The sequence below is a fragment of the Hetaerina americana genome, unplaced genomic scaffold (assembly GCF_022747635.1).
Source record: "Hetaerina americana unplaced genomic scaffold, ioHetAmer1.1.p SCAF_4, whole genome shotgun sequence".
NCBI classification, from domain to species: domain Eukaryota; kingdom Metazoa; phylum Arthropoda; class Insecta; order Odonata; family Calopterygidae; genus Hetaerina; species Hetaerina americana.
The window spans coordinates 43,123,066-43,141,706 of NW_027286985.1; the positions used below are offsets into that span (position 1 = coordinate 43,123,066).

Below are 18,641 nucleotides of genomic sequence, written 5' to 3' on the forward strand. Positions count from 1 at the left end.
AGGACCAACAGTTTCCCCCTTACCCTGTATAAGCGGATTTCAAGAGCCGATATGCTACCTACGAAGTAAGCGCTATTCTCAACTAACAAACCCAACCTTGTCCATTACAACAGCTTTAACTTTTATGGTAATATAAATATAGCTTTGTATCAATGGTTAATTGTTTTAATTCATCAGCATAAATATATTAAATTATTGTTCGCAATATTTCATGCACTTTTTTCCAGTTAGTATTTACGCATTTTTATATTACGCATGGTTGCATGTATAATATAATTAAGTGATTGCGAGACATCATAAGGGCAAAGTAACAAGGGTATAAATAAAAATAACTGCATTGGGTAAAGAATTATTCAGAATCAGGAATACTGATGACAAATATTTTAGGCTAAGATCCAAAGTAATAATTAGCAAAACCGTTCATATGAAGCATAATTTTGGATGTTTGTACAACTTTGTCGTTAAGTCTAGAGAATGAGCATAGATTGGAAGCCTTCGAAATATGTATTTGGAGAAGAATCAAAAACTTAAAATGGACAGAGAAGAAAACAAACTAAGTGATACTAAGGAAGTTTGAGGGTGAAGGAAATATTGTTTGGATACATTCGAAGAAGGCAGAACAATTAGATGCACAGCCAATTGAGTGGCTATGTAATATTAAAGATTTTGATGGGGGAGGGGGATAATGTTGGATAACCAAAGTAAAGGGAAGAAAGGATTAAACATTGGGTATTGGATTGGATGAACGGATGTATAAAGCAGATAGGGTTTTTAATTATTCAGTATGTAGTTTTATGGCATTTAGTGTGATAACAGAGACGAAAACTCTTGCAATTTTCCACTTTATAAAGATTTATTTTCGGCTAGTTTCGATGTACTTCTACATTTTCAAGTCACTTAGAGCCTTCGAAATTAGCCAAAAAAATCTTTAATACGTGGAAGATTGCAAGAGTTTTCGTCTCTGACATTAAGGAATAGCTCCACCATAACATAACTGAATATGCAATTTATATTTTTAATGCCACGTTAGACGGGATTAAGGAATGTAACAGGGCATAGTTCAACGGCCTATCAAGAATCTGCCTTGGCGGGTAGAATAAGGCTGAAAAAGCGAAATTTTATGAATAAAAATTGATGCCTTTGAAAATATTTATCAATTAAAAAAGTAATACATTTTTACATTCTATACATTTCCGATATGGACGAATATTCTATCGTTTTTCATCCTAATTTGCATATTCTTACTTTAAATTCTTATACAAGTATAAGCAGCAAAAATAACTTGAGTTCATAAATGTCTGCCGGCGTTGTCTTAAAGACTGGAGATGATAGCGAGGAATTGTTAAATTACGTAGATAATCTTTCCTTTTTATATTGAGAGCTTGAGAGACGAGACGTTGCGGAGGAGATTAAGGAGAGGATGGGGAAAAGGGTAGATAGGATTTGGGCGGAGCGAATGAGGAGGGTCGAGCCAAAAGATACGGACGAGAGAGAGGGAGAGGTTGAGAATGTTGGCAGGAGCCAAGGGAATTTAGGTTTGGCGTGGATACGATTGAATTTCTATGGAGGAGTATGGGAACCATACTGAAGAGAATGAACGGTAGGGTTGAGCCATGGGACGAGACCAGAAGAAGGCGTGAGAAAGAGTAAGTGGGGAAAATAGAGGAGAAGGAAACAGAAGTGGGAGTTTATATGAGTGTGTAGGTGTGTGCATGTATATACACAAACATACACATACGCACAAGATATCCAACACAACCACGGTTCCAGGTTCGGAATCCTCGGATGCAACACATTTTTTCTGTTTAAACATCCTCGCATTTTTGCCTTCGCACGTAAGTATTTTCTAAAACCCATTATAAATATGTTTATGCACTGCAAAAAATAAAACAACATATTTTTCATATGCAAACTGAAGACGTAAAAAAAGTGAAGTAGAATAAACACATGAGCAGAAAATAAATGAGAATTCCCGACAAAATGTCTCTTTAAAGCGCAGAATATGTGGCGCGAGTCGCCATCTTTTATCTACTTTTATTGTCCATTTATGTCTTTCCGTGTTTGCGGTTCATGGAAGGAAATGCGTCCATTCATTTTATCTTCTCGTTCTCTTACCTTCCTCTTTAACAACTCCCCACCTGAAATAGAGTGACAAGTTCAATTCTGGCAGTGCCATCACTTCTCCGTGTAAATCATCTAATTCATTGTGTACTCCCATACACTTTTCCCAATATTTTTTATTTAAAACTACCTCTTAGATTTTTTAAGCACACAACGCACGTCTGAACTATTAATATATAATAAAAGAGTTCCAAGGAGGGAAGTATGGAAACAGTACACTGCAAGTAAACGGCATTCAGCTGTCCAGGTCTACGGAAACCCGATCATTCCATTACTTGCAACATCGTATAAGTCAATCCCCACGTTCGATTCACCCAGAAACTTCATTTGGATCCAAGATTCAGTGCTTAGATCCGAGTAAGAGTCCAAATCTTTCATGCTGGATCAAGATATTCGGGGCAATAATCCCACAAATTTTCCAATTGTTCAATCCGGACGAATAAGCCTTTTTTGTCTCCCGCATACTCCTTCAACTTTTTGCTTAATCTATTGTTCAATAGTTCCGTGAGTGGACAAACGCACATGAAAATGATGGACTTCAATTCCCTTCATGGTGAAAATACGAGATATGAAAGTTGAAATCAACTGTCAAACCTTAATTCATGATGATTTGACTTCTAGATTAAACGTATCAATTCCGAAAATTTTCAGGCAAATGGTATTTAGTGAAGTACTGGACGTTGTGATCACTCTTCAACCGTAAATACTCAACTGTTTTCTGAGCCAAGAGCCAGACGGTGAAATTCGTCACATTTCTAGAGGACGAAACTACCAGACGATAAACCTTTAAATTAGTGGCTCTTCGATCTACGGCGGGGTTGAAGAAACGTTTTGAGCATTGAATAGTGTTCTTTTTGCTTAAAAAATAATCCATCAGCAGTTTTTTTCTCCACCAAATTGCTTTCGGCCGAGTAAATATTTTATAACAACCCCTTGATTTTAATATTTTAAGATAATACCTGCAAATAGAGACTTAAATATTTTTATACACCCATAATTATCATACCTAAGACAACTGGTTTAGTCGATTAGTACAGTGTGTATTTCTGTCGACGGCTGACTCCCAACTTGGGTTTTCCATTGCTGGCCAGAAAGTGGACATAGCCTGTTCATTTGATGGATTTTTAATACGGCCTGTCGTTGGAGCCCGTAACCCAAATGCTATAAACATCTATCTTGCATAACTATACGAAAGTGCCGAAAACGAGGCGAAGTATCGTGATACTACGACGTATGCGGTCGATAAATGACTTGCGGCGTTCTTCATTTCAATCGCTATCAACCATTGGGGTCAAAACAACTTGCTCACCACCCCTATCACAATGACTTTCGATGATAGGACTTGGAGGAAGATAAAAAGAGAAAAGAAACCTATCGTTTCGACAATGTCATTTCAAGCTCCCGGCATAAAATAGAGTCTCGCACTGACTTTAAATCCGTTATCGAGCAAGCGAAAAGTGGACTTCCTGGTTTCATTTTGCCCCGGGTCTAACTAACCCCTCCGACTTCGATTGTCGTCCCAGCCGGGGAAGTGGCGAAGGGCAGCGGCGGAGGGCACGGAAGGGGCACTGGGAAAGGCACGAAAGTCAGCCATCAAAGTACCAACTCACTAACCTTTTGAAATGGGATCGCGCGGCATGTTCGCGCCGCTAGCTCCCTCAAAATGGTCAGGAATGCTTGTAGAAATTATGAGAACGTGCTTGAATGAGAATGGTCATTCGCGCGCAAACCCATTACAAAAGGATGTTCAAGATGGCATGGCACTTCAGTCGGCAATGGTGTTGCGTACTAGTAACATGAATGTATATAAGAGGCACTAGAGATTTCCTGGTCAAAATATGGAGCGTCGATGCTGCGTGACATTTTTTTAATATCCCTTTCAGTATCTTCTCCGTTATTTTATTTTATAAAATACCCTTCCTGTATTTGATAAAGAATGATAAAAAAGAAGTACTAAGAAATATAATTCCTCTTTAAATGTGTTTCATAGTTCAAATTTTGAATATTTCAGAGTATTATAGGTTGAAAATAATGTGAAATGACCGCAGTCATTGACATAAATCAATAAACATAATTTTAATAGAACATATGTATTGATAGAGAAAATCAAATTTTTGTCGTGCTCAAATAAAGATAGATGGAAGCCCGAGGGTATATTATGGAATAAATGTTGGAATTAGCATTTAATAGGGAATAATGGAGTTAATCCTTCTTCGAATTGAAAGTCTAATGGGAAGGCAAATATTAATAAAACAACTAACTACGATTCATCACTGTTAATTTATTCATATTATTCTGAATACGATCATATATGGTTCATTTCGAAATGTTACTGTTACATTTATACATTATGTATTTATCTTGTGACTTGTTTAATAGTTCGGCATTTGCTAATTTTACAATGAACGCTATATTAAGTTTAAATTTTTAAAATTTAGATAACGTGTCATAGAGTGTTGTTAAATTAATGGGCTAACGATGGACCTTGTTTTTGGATGGAACATTTGATCCAAATATCAAATAGCGTTCGCAATACTAACTTTAGGCATGGATTACTATCAGAAAAAGCTGAAAATGCGTAAATGTCAAAGGTGCAATTATCGAAGTAGGATGTGATTAAGATTAGAAATTCCAAGAAAAGAATCCATTCCAACCATATCCCGCAATTCGATTTGCGTGACAGATATAATAAAAGAACTCACTGCAGGTGAATAGATTGAAAGATAATTATGGATAAATACTGAAATTTATCGGAAGAGGGTGAGTAGGAGTGAGATTGAGGTATGAGGTTTCATATTTGTGACTTAGACTAACTCTCAAAGACGAACGAATGGAAACCAAACGATTCAAAATCGGTATGACTCGAACTCGGATATAAAATATTAATTTGATAATATCGCATCATTATTTTTTATCGATTTCGAAATAATTGATACATCGAATTTAAAGTAATCGATTTTCGATTAAGTCTAGTGCGAATTGTCCATCTATTAATTACGAGCGAAGGAGCAGAACAATCGTCTCTGGTGAGTTGGACGGGGGACAAAATAGTGTCGAAGGGCGGGGAAGGGCATACTAGGAGGGCAGACGCAGAAAGATAACGTAGGGGGACTGGGTCGGAACGTGCGACGTGGCGTATGAAACAAGGTTCGGAGAGAAAGAGAGAGACGGACAGATTGGAAGAGAAAGAGCTTGAAAGAGATAGAGCGAGAGAGAAAAGGGTCTTTTAAGGGGAAGTTTGGAACGCAATGGGACGGGCACGGGTGATGAATACGGACACGAAATTCGCAAAATGAAAACGGCACGCATAATGGGAGGAGCGATGGTGGTCGGCGGTGGCGCGTGGAATCCGTCGCTTCCGGACGAAAATAAAAGGCCGTGGGGGAGATATAGAGATAAAGGAGGATCGAGGAGTGAGGATCTCTCGCTTGGCGTTAGGGTCGGTAGTGAATTCGGAGTGCCGGAGTTCCCGAGATGAGGAATGGGTTCGGGGTCTTGTGGACGGAAAAGGGGGGTGAAGGGGAACGGAGATGGAGAGATAGGGGAGGGTACTGTGGAAGGAAGCTCGAACCCTCGCCTCACGTTATTCTCAATAATAAATGCGTTAATAAAGCCTCGAGAGCGACCCTGGAATTTGAAATACCCCTCTCTCCTCCATCCTGTGCTCCAAGAGGTCTCACAAGCCAGCGATCTATTACAGGGAAACGGGAATGCGGGGAGGAGAAAAAAAACCAATAAATTTCTATATCGTCCACTTTCTTTTTTAATAATTGCACAGAACTGCTTGAGAAGGGAGCTAAGGTGACGGGCGAACTGTTATTACGACCGGCTCAAAAAATTCATTCAATAGAAGTGATGAAATAATTTAAACTTTGACGATGACATCCCCGTTGCTGAATTAAACGGAGGAGTTGGCTCAATGTTTGAAGACGTCAACAGCGGCGGCAATACGATTTTTTAAATCCATCGCCAAGTATAATCCATGTGGAAGGAAATTATGGTGTGAGAGGCTGAATTTCATTTTACTGACAGAGTTGATGAGACGGGGCCGCAAATGGTAATCGAATTTAGCTTTTAACGCTGATTGAGTTTGATCGCTGACATAGAAATAACAAAATAATGCATTTTCAACTCCACTAATGACGACTTAACATTCTTTAAGTTAGGGTCACAGAGAGATGATATGGCGTCAAAATTGTTAGATATCAAACGGCATCATTTATGAATATATTTAGAAATCTCCACTTTACCTTTTCCATTGGGCGGATATATGCTCCATTTCAAAGGCGACGGGTGAAAATATCTGCCTTTGACCTAGTTTGAAACATTTTTCGACTATTTCTAACACCAAAATACGTTTTGGTCCTACTTTGTGAATTCCGGGTCCCTTTTGTGCTGCCTAACGCGACGCTCGAATCGGTATCAAAACGAAGCAAATAGAGCGCCGCGTGACTGCGAGTAATTCCAACCTGATGCCAACAGATTGAAAAGGTTCTCCATGAGCTAGTTAATGATATTGGATGAAATTTACCGAATAGAGAATTTATACAATATTCGCGTTTTGAGTTCTTCATTTCACTTACTTTTTCGTAAAGGACGGTTCACTTTTTTACGTAGTAGAATTATTTTAACTTTACGGGGTGTGGCAAATTGCTGATTTGTTAAAACTTTGTAATTTGCTGATTTAATCAAGTACCCTTCAAATCCGCAAGTTATGTAGTAGTACGAGTATGTGAGAACAAATCTTTCCAAATTCAACGAAATATTTTCAGTGCTTCATGAACACATATCTGAGACTTCCATTTTAAAGTTTATTCACAGAAATATATTCCATTTAGATGAAGAAGCCGTGTGCGGCACAGTTCATGTACAATCAGACACCAATCGACTGCATTTAGTTTTATACGTATTATAATAGAGGAATGGTGACCATAATAAAGCAGTATTTTTTAGGGGATGTGACCGACAGCTGAGGTCATTTGTGCCTTAGGAGATGTATAGGAAAGGATGAAGGGTGGAGATAAACCCTTCGACGTCGGTATTAACCTACTCTTAACGAAAGGCTCGAAGGGGTCCGGAGCTTTAACGTCCCATAAGATGACGGCGTACTCACTCAAAGTGCCCTTCACAAAGCACCTCAAGTATGGATTGGGACACCATTACTGGGAAAATATCTGTTGCCGCCGGAATTCGAACCAGGGCCCTCTGGGTGGGAAGCCAGTACGTTAGTCATCGAATTATCCCGAACCACCACCTTATTCACTCATTGGCTAAATCATACCAAAGGAGGTTCAATTTCAAACAAAGATGGACTCCGAATTACTTCCTTTAATGTATCAGAATCACGTCTTCTCATAGCTATATATCCAGCTCCAATTAATTGTAAAAACTAAATACACCGACACGTGACACAAGTTATACACTATATACGTGACAAAAGGTGAATATATTTAACTTGTGACAAATCTAGTATACTCAATAAATATGCTGAACGCCGTAAAGCATAATTAAGTACTTCAAACATTTCAGTGTGATTACGCCGGAAGATTAATAAAAAAAACATTGGTTCACAATTCGATCAGGGAAAGTCCCCAGCTTTACATCATATTTTCTTGCGAAAACTAAACGAAGAAAATATTATATTATTACGCATACTGTTATGAGTTAGTCCAATATTTCAACATAAATCTTTAGCCATTTAGCAGAGAAAATACAAGTTTGAATTATCTAGTAGGTAATTGGTGCAAGAATCTTTCAAATATCGAATTTTTAAACGGTGGATATTTGTAAACAAATTAACACCTCAATGAACACCTACTCTCTATTTTGGTGATTTCTAACCTTCGCTTATATCTCTTTCAGTTGCTTCCGAAATTTTCGCCGTAGATGCAAGTTGGTGCTAAGAACTGCGCGTAATATTTGTATTTTATAGTTTAACGCTTTAAGGAAGTAGTCGCAAGTTTTACAGTTGTCAGTTTTCTAGTCATCAAAAAATTCTTTGATTTTACATCGTCGAGTGCAGTTAGACGGTAAAACGAAAGAAAAACTCATATTAAAATTATAAACTTTACAAATGTATCGACATATCTCGAACGAGTCAAATAATTATTAATAGTAAAGAAATCAGTAGGTAAAAAAGTTTTTTCTTCGATTTCAGTTAACCGTTTGTTTTCATTAAGGGATCAAAGTCAGATTTATGATATTATTAAAAGTAACACATTTTCAAAGTTCACGGTCCTCTCGTGTTGAATCCGGAAGTAGTAATGTGTTCGCATCGATTTGAACCTAATGTCACCAACATAACTTTGAATTAAATAGAATATTTTAACCATATTCGGCATTAATAATAAAATAATTATTAAATTACTTGAACGCCGTCCCACAGGAATGCGTTTGTTTATGAAGCTTATCATTTGTAAATGAATAGGAAATGCACACCAATTCGAGATCATCCTGCAGTGTATGCAACCATTAATGTATAGTGTAATGCATACTCTCAAGGATGTAACAAAAATTGGCTCTCTGTATATCAAGGGGTAATTAAAGGGGTGTTATTTAGTGCTCGTTTAGTGACCATTAATGCCAACAATACCAGCTATGCAATGACAACCTAACCCTTCCAGTGCCATTTGACCACGGAAACTGCTTAACATCAATATGGACCAATCTCTTCTCAATAGAAACAGAGTAAAGTAACGACACGTTTGACGGGTTGCGTCGGAGATCAACGACTCGATCATTATTTCTCTAAATATTATTAAAGAGTACATGCATTTTTTGTTATAATACATCTAAAAAGCGAAAGTGCGTTTGATTCAAGGTAAAATTGACTGATTCGGTAGCAGTTTTAACTCAATTTTAATACCATCTACAGCGCCCTGTTGAAATATATCTACGAAGACGAGAATTACGCAATACGAGAGATAGAACCAACGGGAATATGCGAATGAGAGTGCCTATGTTTAACAAAAATTTAATAATATTTGCTGCTGGTTCCTCAAGGGAAATTCCAATTTACAGCAATTGATAAATTTCACACCGACCTTTCAATATACTTGATTCAAACGTTTTACGTAGTTTTCAATTAATCGCTAGGAGTATTTGACAGATATGCATATAGGATATTCCTGATGTTTAATTTTCCAGGTAATAAGAACCAAATAATTCTCGTTAATTTTATTGTGAAATAATCTATCCTATAAATCTCTAAAGCCTTCTTTTCAATATGTATTAAAGCATACTAAGATATTGACAAAATATCACGGGAATTGGAGAATATAATAGAGAAGAAAGGAAAGAATTCTGCCTTGAATAACGAGCAAATTTCATAAATGTTTCTCCAACTGGAACATTTAGCATTTCAGAAAAATATTTTTCAATCGGAAAAAAATGACTTTTTTATGTAAAAGTCTAATCTCTATAGATCCGTAAAGTTAATTTAAAATAAAATACCTATTACGGTTTATATTTATATATCTGTTAAATCCATAGCAGTTCATAAAAATATTCGCGCATGTATATTAATGAATATTTTTTAGGATATCCAAAGTTTCTCGAGGAAATTAATTCTACGTGTCATTGTTCCCAGATCCGTTATCATTAAATGATTTTAGACACATTTTCCGCGGGAATCTCGGCGGAAAATCTCAACACTTTTAAATGTTAAGGAAAAAGGCGGATGGACAACAAAAATGTGCTTGTCCTTTGTTCTCACCGTCTTCGACTCCGAAATAAAACAACAACTTAATAAAAATAATTGATCATATATTTCTCTGAGTATAAATCAACTTTTTGGAATAAATAATAATTTAGAATTTTGTACATTCACTAATCGTTGCAGTAGCATCAGCGATCAGTCTTCAAGGAAAATTTAATAGGAAACTGCTAAGAACTGAGACGGAAGTATTGGTAGACGGTAGTAAAAGGAAATGAATGATGTCGAAGTTTCTTTCCCTATTTTTTTTACTAAAATCTCAAGTTCATTATTTGATAACATCGTTTTCACTTTTTATTAGCAATGTTGTAAAAATAAGTTAAAATAAAACCTTAAATAAAAACAAACCCATCTCAAAGGAAAGCAATGTAGTGCAGGAATTGATTGCACATTATATATATGTATATATATATATATATATACAGTATATATATTTGTATAAATAAATACATATTATTTATTATATACATGCTATATATATATATATATATATATATATATATATATATATATATATAACTTTTATTTCAGCTACAATTAAGCTCGACATTTTACCCAAATTCAATAAATAATTGAACAACAACTCATGTAGAACAACATTACAGAGACAAAAGATGAAAAACGAAATGTTTGTTCCTACCGTTGATTATTCAGCCAGGATTCCTAAATTTATTATATATATATATATATATATATATATATATATATATATATATATATATATATGCACATTACACACACATATGTAATGTACATATATGCATATACATATGTAGACATATATTTAATTATATACTTACATGGCTTATGTTGAATATTCACAATCTCTAATTGTATTACTTATTTGGAAACTAATATATCGCTAAATTAAGTCTTATAGGTAGTTAGAAATGGACCGTTCAAGGCCACTCACCGATACCAGAATATTGCAAAGGCAAGCACGCCGACAACCGCAGCTGCTGTACATCCAGATATTATAGCTGTAAAGAAAATGAGATAGCATTGAACAAAACTTCCCTCTCTCGGAAAAACGTCATCGATTTAATAAAGGTTGTACTATTAAATGTATACTAGACTCTTATACTAGGCATAAAAGATGTGAAGTGATGGTTACAAATTTGCCCTTTGGTTGGGAGATATTTTTTTTAAGTTAAGACTATATCTTATGAAAGGTCATACTGATCACCTAAAAATGAACAATTTAGACTCAGTTCATACACTTCGTAATGAAAAAAAACCAACCTATATGCTTATAATAGTATAAATGCAACGTGGGACATCTTATGGATTTATATGGAATTATATTGAAAATGGAAAAGAAATCATTAATACGGGAGGATCCAAGAATGCTTAACATGACTTCAGTTTTCACTCGTATCTCTCCAAGGCCAAATGTTCTTAATAAAATCTGTTGAATCCATGAAGATGAAGTGAGATTTAAAAAAATAAAAATTACTTTATTCAGTTGAGAACAGAATTATTCTCACAGCGGTCTTCTTCTGGTGCAGTTTCAAGTAAAGTTGCGAATAAAAAATGCAGGAACAGAAATATGTGTCATGATGCGAGCAGAGTTTTATTACGGGGAGCAAAAAGTCAAAATTCTTTAGTGATTCACATGCGAGAAATGTTAAATACATCTCATTCGATGGTTGGTTTTATCTGAAAAACTTTTATTTCAGCTACAATTAAGCTCGACATATTACCCAAATTCAATAAATAATTGAACAACAACTCATGTAGAACAACATTACAGAGACAAAAGATGAAAAACGAAATGTTTGTTCCTACCGTTGATTATTCAGCCAGGATTCCTAAATTTATTATTCAAACAAAGTGATCCTGCAAAAATCATTATTTTTTCATGTTTACGCAACACAGGATAATGTCAGTTCAGATTTTAACACATTTCTTTCTACAAAAAAGCAAAATAGAACTGTCTTCCCGAAATCGCAAGGGAATATTAGCAAAACCTTGATACTACTAAAAGACTAAGTTGGTTAAAAATTGGGATCAATTTAAATAGACAATGCAACAAAATTTCAGATTATTTTTACGATATAAAACATACACATGTATAAGAAAACCCAAATGTACACACTAGAAATATAAAGTAATGCGTTAGATAAAATTAACCCTGTTATACCAATTTCATCAGAGCCATTTTAAAAAGCTGTAATTAAAATGGTACAAAAATTGACGGGCCATAGCCGCTCATATTTACATTATTAACAATAATGTACTTTGAAGAGGCAATATATTCTATGTTCTGCATACGTAGTGTCGGGGAATTAATTTATGGCGCATCTGCTTAAAATACACGTGCTTGCTTGATCGCACGTGTGTGCACACTTAGTCTATTTGACTGAGATCGGTAGTCATTTTAGTCAATTGATACGCTGTAACTCAATATAATATTAAAATAAACGTTTCACATCATTATGAACAGCATGATGTAAGACAATCATTTCCAATAACAAATATTTCATGAAATATATTTAATTTTCAAATTCTGTAGTAAGTTATTTTAAATCTAAAAAGGCTACATTTACATTATAAACTTTTAAATAAAACTTAAATTTACCAAATCATTCATTTATACCACTTTTTATTAATTTTAAATACCTTTCCTTTAACGTTAAGTTGAGTGATTTTTATGGGTATATGCTGGGTTGAAAATGAGATTCGCTGCGACTTGCTTTTCACTCATTTTCGTAAACCTGCTATTCCAATGATAATTCACTTCAGCGTCAGCCACTCATAAAATCGCTCCATATTCTGCTCCATTTAATAGCGATCGATTAAAATCTGCATAACTACGCGCTTTATCTTTCAACTGCACACTTATTGGTTCATAAAGCTCACAAATATATCACGTTTGCATGACACCCGCCGAAAAATCCGATGAATTTTTAGAGCAGAAGTAAACGTTTCTATCAGTATTATTACTGGTGGGCATAGATTTTCAAGGGGCTATCCACCATTGATAAAAAACCAACGATGACAGACTGCTTGTAAGAGAAACATTTTTGTCTAAGGAAGTTAAAAAAAAAGTAAGCAGGGGTTTCTTTATTCTTAACCGGTTCACTATCCGAACAGAGAAAACTTAGCTCAGGGAATCACAAAAGCAGTTATCATGGAAAAAGAAGCTATTTTTTATTTATTTACATTAAAACTCTTTGTGAATCAAACAGTAATTAACTTTGGTGATTTTTAAACGATTAATTTCATTCATCTCGGCCAGGTAAACTGCGAGGCGAATAACGGGGTGCGGCAACATTACTTCCTTTTTTCAAACGCAAAATACTTTCAAAAAAGGAAGCTACATTGCCGCACCCTGTGTAATTACTTATTAATGGTGAATTAGTTGCTAAAATATGTGCAGTAACAAATGAGGAAGCCCTACGAATGATGGGGTAAAGGGGATTCCTATGGAATGCTAACGAAGAAAATAATTCTTAATAAGAAGGACACATTCTGAGGGACAATGGGAACTGATTGAAGGCCATAAGTTGAAGAAAAAAGACAAAAAGAATATGTAAGAAGCAGGCGAGGGAAGATACTGGGGCAACGAAATATGTGGAAATGAAGAGATTGGCAGGTAGCAGGTGAAGAGGTAACAGGCAGGTTAGCCGGGAGAGCTGCCTGCCACGAAGCAATCTTCGGCTTGATAATTCATGACGTTGATGGATTAAGTAATTAATGAGCTGTCGAAATCAGATTCACACAGATCATAATTTTTAAAGGAGAATAGTGGGATTTAGCTTTAACGGAGTATAATTTAACCGACACCAATAATCAGAGTGTCGTTGAATTTAATTGCATCAAAAATGACTTTTGGTGCCCTCCAGTTAGCACACCCCCATGCAGTGAAATCTACGACTAAAACTTATCGAAATCTGGTGTAAAGTTCTAAAAGTCCCTAAACATCAAAGTTTTTGATTCCATCTCCGAGCGCAAACGCGTGAACGTTATGTACTAGCTCAGGCAGTGACGTCAGCGAAATGTTCGCGGTACCCCGTCACTCCAGGAACCGAACCCTTTAGTAACCGCACCCGGTCATAAGTCACACACACGTCCTCAGCAGAGTCTTCTTTGGCGCGGGCCCACCGCCGAACGGGAATTGAGTTAGGAACTAAAGAAAACTATGTTTCAACGTTGGCACCCATGTCAAACTGAGCGAAATGACTTTTCAACTTCGAAGATTAATATCTTTCCCTCATGAACTCCAAAGAAGTTAAAAGCACAGAATTCCGAAGACTGACAACCCACTCAGCCTTAATTGACTATTGGAAACTATGGGTTTGATTATCAGATTTATCTTGAGCAATCTTCGTTGTAACCTTCACGTAAACAAATTTTGCGTAGGGTTACAGATTTTTGGCCGTTTTATAATGTAAATCTGCCAGAAATAATCAATATTTTACAGAATATATTAATATGACACCCATCTCATGTTTACACTTATACAGGATATCCGAGACTCGTTTCAGAAATAAATTGGACGTTAAGTCTCACTGAATCAAAATTGGAATGGACGGTTGAGACTTTTTATGAGCAAATATTATTACTTCGAATGCACACTGGTACTACCTTCTTCTTAAGGGTAAGAGTAAAAAGGGCCTATCGACTATCCTTTAACTGTAGTTATTTATTTCCACCCCTAATAATAGTAAAAAACAAGCGAAACTCCCTTTCTGTGACTGTCTTTTTTTCAGTTTAAGTTAAAATTGTGACTTTAAATAATTTATTGCTACAACAAAATGTCAGTGGGCCAATTTTTAATAAAGGGCGGAGTTTGATCCAAGATACTTTAATATCAACGTTCAAATATTGCTGTGGCCTTCAAGTATCAAGTTATCTTTTGCAAAGGTATTTCCTCTCATATAACAGGATGTTTGGTCTTTCTCTATTACAAATAAAATGGCGCTATTGTTCGGAATATAATTGAAAATTGGACAATAAACGAACTCAAGCTGGTTAAATAACAGCCACAAGAGCATTGACCGAGCGTTTCAGGAACTGCCGGAAGAAACTAACCGAATTATTGTAATACGAAATTACCAATTACTTTCCCCAAAAACCCATATGACACAATTGCTTATAAAATTGATTGGATACTGGACGTCGTCCGTGATTCAACAACTGTTGCAATCTATTAAAAAATATGCGTCCCAAACTGTCAGAAACCAACTATCTGACCCTTTGCGATAAGCAGCCTAATAATTGGTACCACCCAATTCCTTCAAATCCACTCAGATACCCGTTGAACCAGACCAACGTTGCATACCAACTCTGCCTTCTTGATTTAATTATCCCACGGGAAGCCAGCATCACATATTCAATGCAAGCGCGAGAGTTGGGTCTCCTTATGATTCCACCAACATCCTTGCAAATGTGACGTCTACCGATTCCCCGTTCCCTTTCACGGGTGCCCATCTCATTTCATTAGCCCCGCTACTCGTCAACCCGTATCTCGCCCTCGTCCCTCCCTTTAATGCCTGAGCTCAGGAGACGCAAGCGCGCGCAAGTGAAACTTTTATTTACAAATAACTTATTATCTTGTCAAAATAGCATTGATCTGCCAATATGGATGATCACGATGCATATTAATGTACTACCGTCGATATATATATATATATATACATATATACATACATGCATATATATATATAATATATATATATTATATATTATATATTTTATATATATATATATATATATATATATATATATATATATATATATATATATATATATATATATATATATATATATAGTTTGTCTAAAAAATAAGTGATATTTTTCTCGTCTTTTTCCGCTCAAAAGGCGTTTTCTACAAAGAGTTTGGACATCAGGGTCAGAGAGTAAACAGTAAGTTTTACGCTGAAGTCCTCGAAAGTTTGCGGGCAAGAGTATAACGCGTTGGGAAGGAGATTTCTGTCAACTGGAGGCTGCACCAGGATAACGCGCTACCCCACATCGCCTTCCTCGTGACCGAGTACTTGCCGAGCACAAGGCGGCAACGCTGTCCCAGCCACCATACAGCCCCGGTACTGGCCCATCCGACTTTTTTTCGTTTCCAAAAATGAAAAGGAGCATGAAATGTAATCATTTTGGAACACTGAATTACGTCAAAGAGGCCGTGACGAGATGCCTAAATGAAGTTCCCGTCGAGACCCTCCAGGAAGGGTACTGCGACCGGCCAGAGGTGCTAGCATTGGTGTTTCGATAGACAAGGGTGCTATTTTGAAGAATTTTAGTAATTTGCACTTGATCTACGATAGTTTTATTCCCGAATTTATTGTGGTTATATTTAGAACAGACCATGTACGTAAGGGTGTCAGTTGACTTCATCTTCACTCGTGGTTTATTTTGCTGCTTCGAAAGATATCGGAATAATATATTAATGAGTATCAACTGTGACATAATTTATTTCCAATTGATCAAATATTGTATGTTTACATGTATATTTTAAACATATTTTATTTTTAAATTGTCCATCGTATATAGTTCATTTTAAAACCGCATATGTGAACTATGCCCCCATAATTTACCCACCCGAAATATTTCAAGGATCATCCTTAATACTAATACTTGCAAAACCAACTCTGATACATAGTGTATTGCATGAATATGTTCAGATTTCATCAGCATCTGAAATATATTTATCCATTAAAATGAATGTATTTTTAGGTATTAGTAGAGAGTGGCAAATTATAACCCAATTTGATCACGCCATATTTAAGGAATTATTCAGCAAAGAGAAACTTGAGAGGACAAGTTTAAATCATCGCGGGGGATGAAACGTACCTTGGCGATGCTAAATTGAAATTTTCAGGATATCTGGAGTAAGTGATCCTGATGCAAAAGCCATTTTAAGACCTATCCACCACTTAGGGCTCCTTCACGAGGTAAACTCGACGGCGAGGGACCTGTCGACGTCTTGTTAATCCCGGGAGGGGATTGGAGAGACAATGAGAATGGTAGTTGGAGATAGAGCGAGGGATGAAGGAGACAGATGCGAGTTAGAGAGAGTGTGCGGGAGGTCGGAGTGAATGAAAGGGTCGCGCTTCGCTCATTAACTCTTGTGTACGTGATAATCGATTCCACCTTCGGCATACTCACAATGTCTGCCTACTTCGTTTCCCGACCAAACCATTCCGCACGGAAATCCTAGACTGGGAACAAGTGGCACCTCAACCTGTTTGCTATTCAGTGATCGATGCAAGAAATAGCTTGGTTCTGTCAGGATAACCTTCCGGAGCATAGTTTTCTTTCAGAAAATCATGACAGCAGCCAGCACTAAAAATCATGCTGATTGGGAGTATTTAATGACAATGTCGAATTGAACAGTTCAGCACGGAAAGGACCCAAGGTTTCCACTGGCATGTAACCCTATCACCATAGTGACACGATCTCCCTCCAACGAAAAGATAATTCTTTAACCAAACGCCCAAAATATGTTTTCGATGGATTTATAAACGATTTTCTGTTGATAAAACGTTCTTATTTTCGCTAGCTTTCTGCAGATCTTTTCATTTAAACACAAAGTTGCACTCGCTGCATTCAAAGAGACATCAACTTCCAGAACCTTTATCCCGGATTCAACGTCTCCTATCTCCGCCCTCCACTACATAATATCCTCTCCACCCTACCCTTTCTATCTCACCCCTCGTCCCACTCATCATCCTTTTACATTGCGAACCCTTATCTTGAGTGATATTTCTCTCATGAGCGTCTCTGTTGGCCTCCTGCAGCTTCCCCTACAAAAAACGTAAGCTCCGGGATTCCTCCACGCCGACGCACTGCATCCCTCTTTTCACAGTCGTGCGAAATTCCGTGAGGAGTGCTAGTTATTAAGAAAGTCGACCCACAGCAGAGGTCATTTGAATCATTAGGGATAGTTGGGTAATTTGGTGGAGGTTGGATTTTTCAGGAAATGGGAGATGGTGTGGGAGAGAGAAAATCAGTCAATCTACTCTTAACTAAATAAGAAAAGGGAACCACAATTTAACTTATCGGCAGAAAGTATTATAATAAGGTTCACATTGCAGAGGCTTGGAAGTTCCTTCATGAATTTCGGGTGCACTCTTTTCATGGACTTGTATTAATTGTTGGACCCAATGAGTGAAAGAGAATGCTCGGTTCCCAATTAATTTTCGAAACAACAGTCGCAAATCTATCTGTTTAGTAAAGAGTTAGATCCATTATCTAACAAAAAATATCATGCACGAGAAAACCTTTGGGGCAAAAACTATATTTGAGCGTGCCTCAGGAATGAGTCGAATTAACAAAGGAAAATATTAATGCGGATAATCTCTTGAACTTTAGGGTACTTGGAAGGAAAAGTTTAAAAATTATCCTTAAAGTTATACGAAAATCAGCGTCTCAGTAGGTCTGTTCGAATTCTGTTCCTCTAGGAATAAGAGGCGGAGTTAATGCTCTTACACAATCAGGACTAAATCATTAAAATATACGGTGTTAATTCGTATTTAGTGACTGATAACGTGATTTCAGTATCATCAATTACCGAGAGCATAGAAATTACTATTAATTATTTTCAGATACTGGGTTAAATAGGTTTGCTCATTTCCTAGTCCGTACAGAGAAATCAGAAATAAAAATTCAGCGTGACTCACGTTTAACGTTCCAGCCACCTTTGTGGAAAGTTTACACTGAATTTGAAAATAATAATAAATGGCAATACGTATTCCATGATGATGCAACGTATTTTAATGCAAATTCATTATTTTCATGCATATGTATATGAAATATGCTTAAGTGCTTGAAATAATTAAGTCGGGAA

The 18,641-nt window shown here is 36.4% G+C and overlaps 1 protein-coding gene across 3 annotated transcripts in view; it reads right to left on the reverse strand.

Annotated features, from left to right (window-relative positions):
• LOC139691872 (uncharacterized) overlaps positions 1 to 18,641 on the reverse strand; it is a 694,584-nt gene that overhangs the window by 134,541 nt on the left and 541,402 nt on the right. For 2 of the 3 annotated variants that reach the window (XM_071589793.1, XM_071589792.1), the window contains exon 5: positions 10,749 to 10,815. In XM_071589793.1, the coding sequence (XP_071445894.1) occupies positions 10,749 to 10,815 (67 nt within the window). The remainder of the gene's footprint in view (positions 1 to 10,748; positions 10,816 to 18,641) is intronic. The other variant, XM_071589794.1, reaches the window with a different exon arrangement.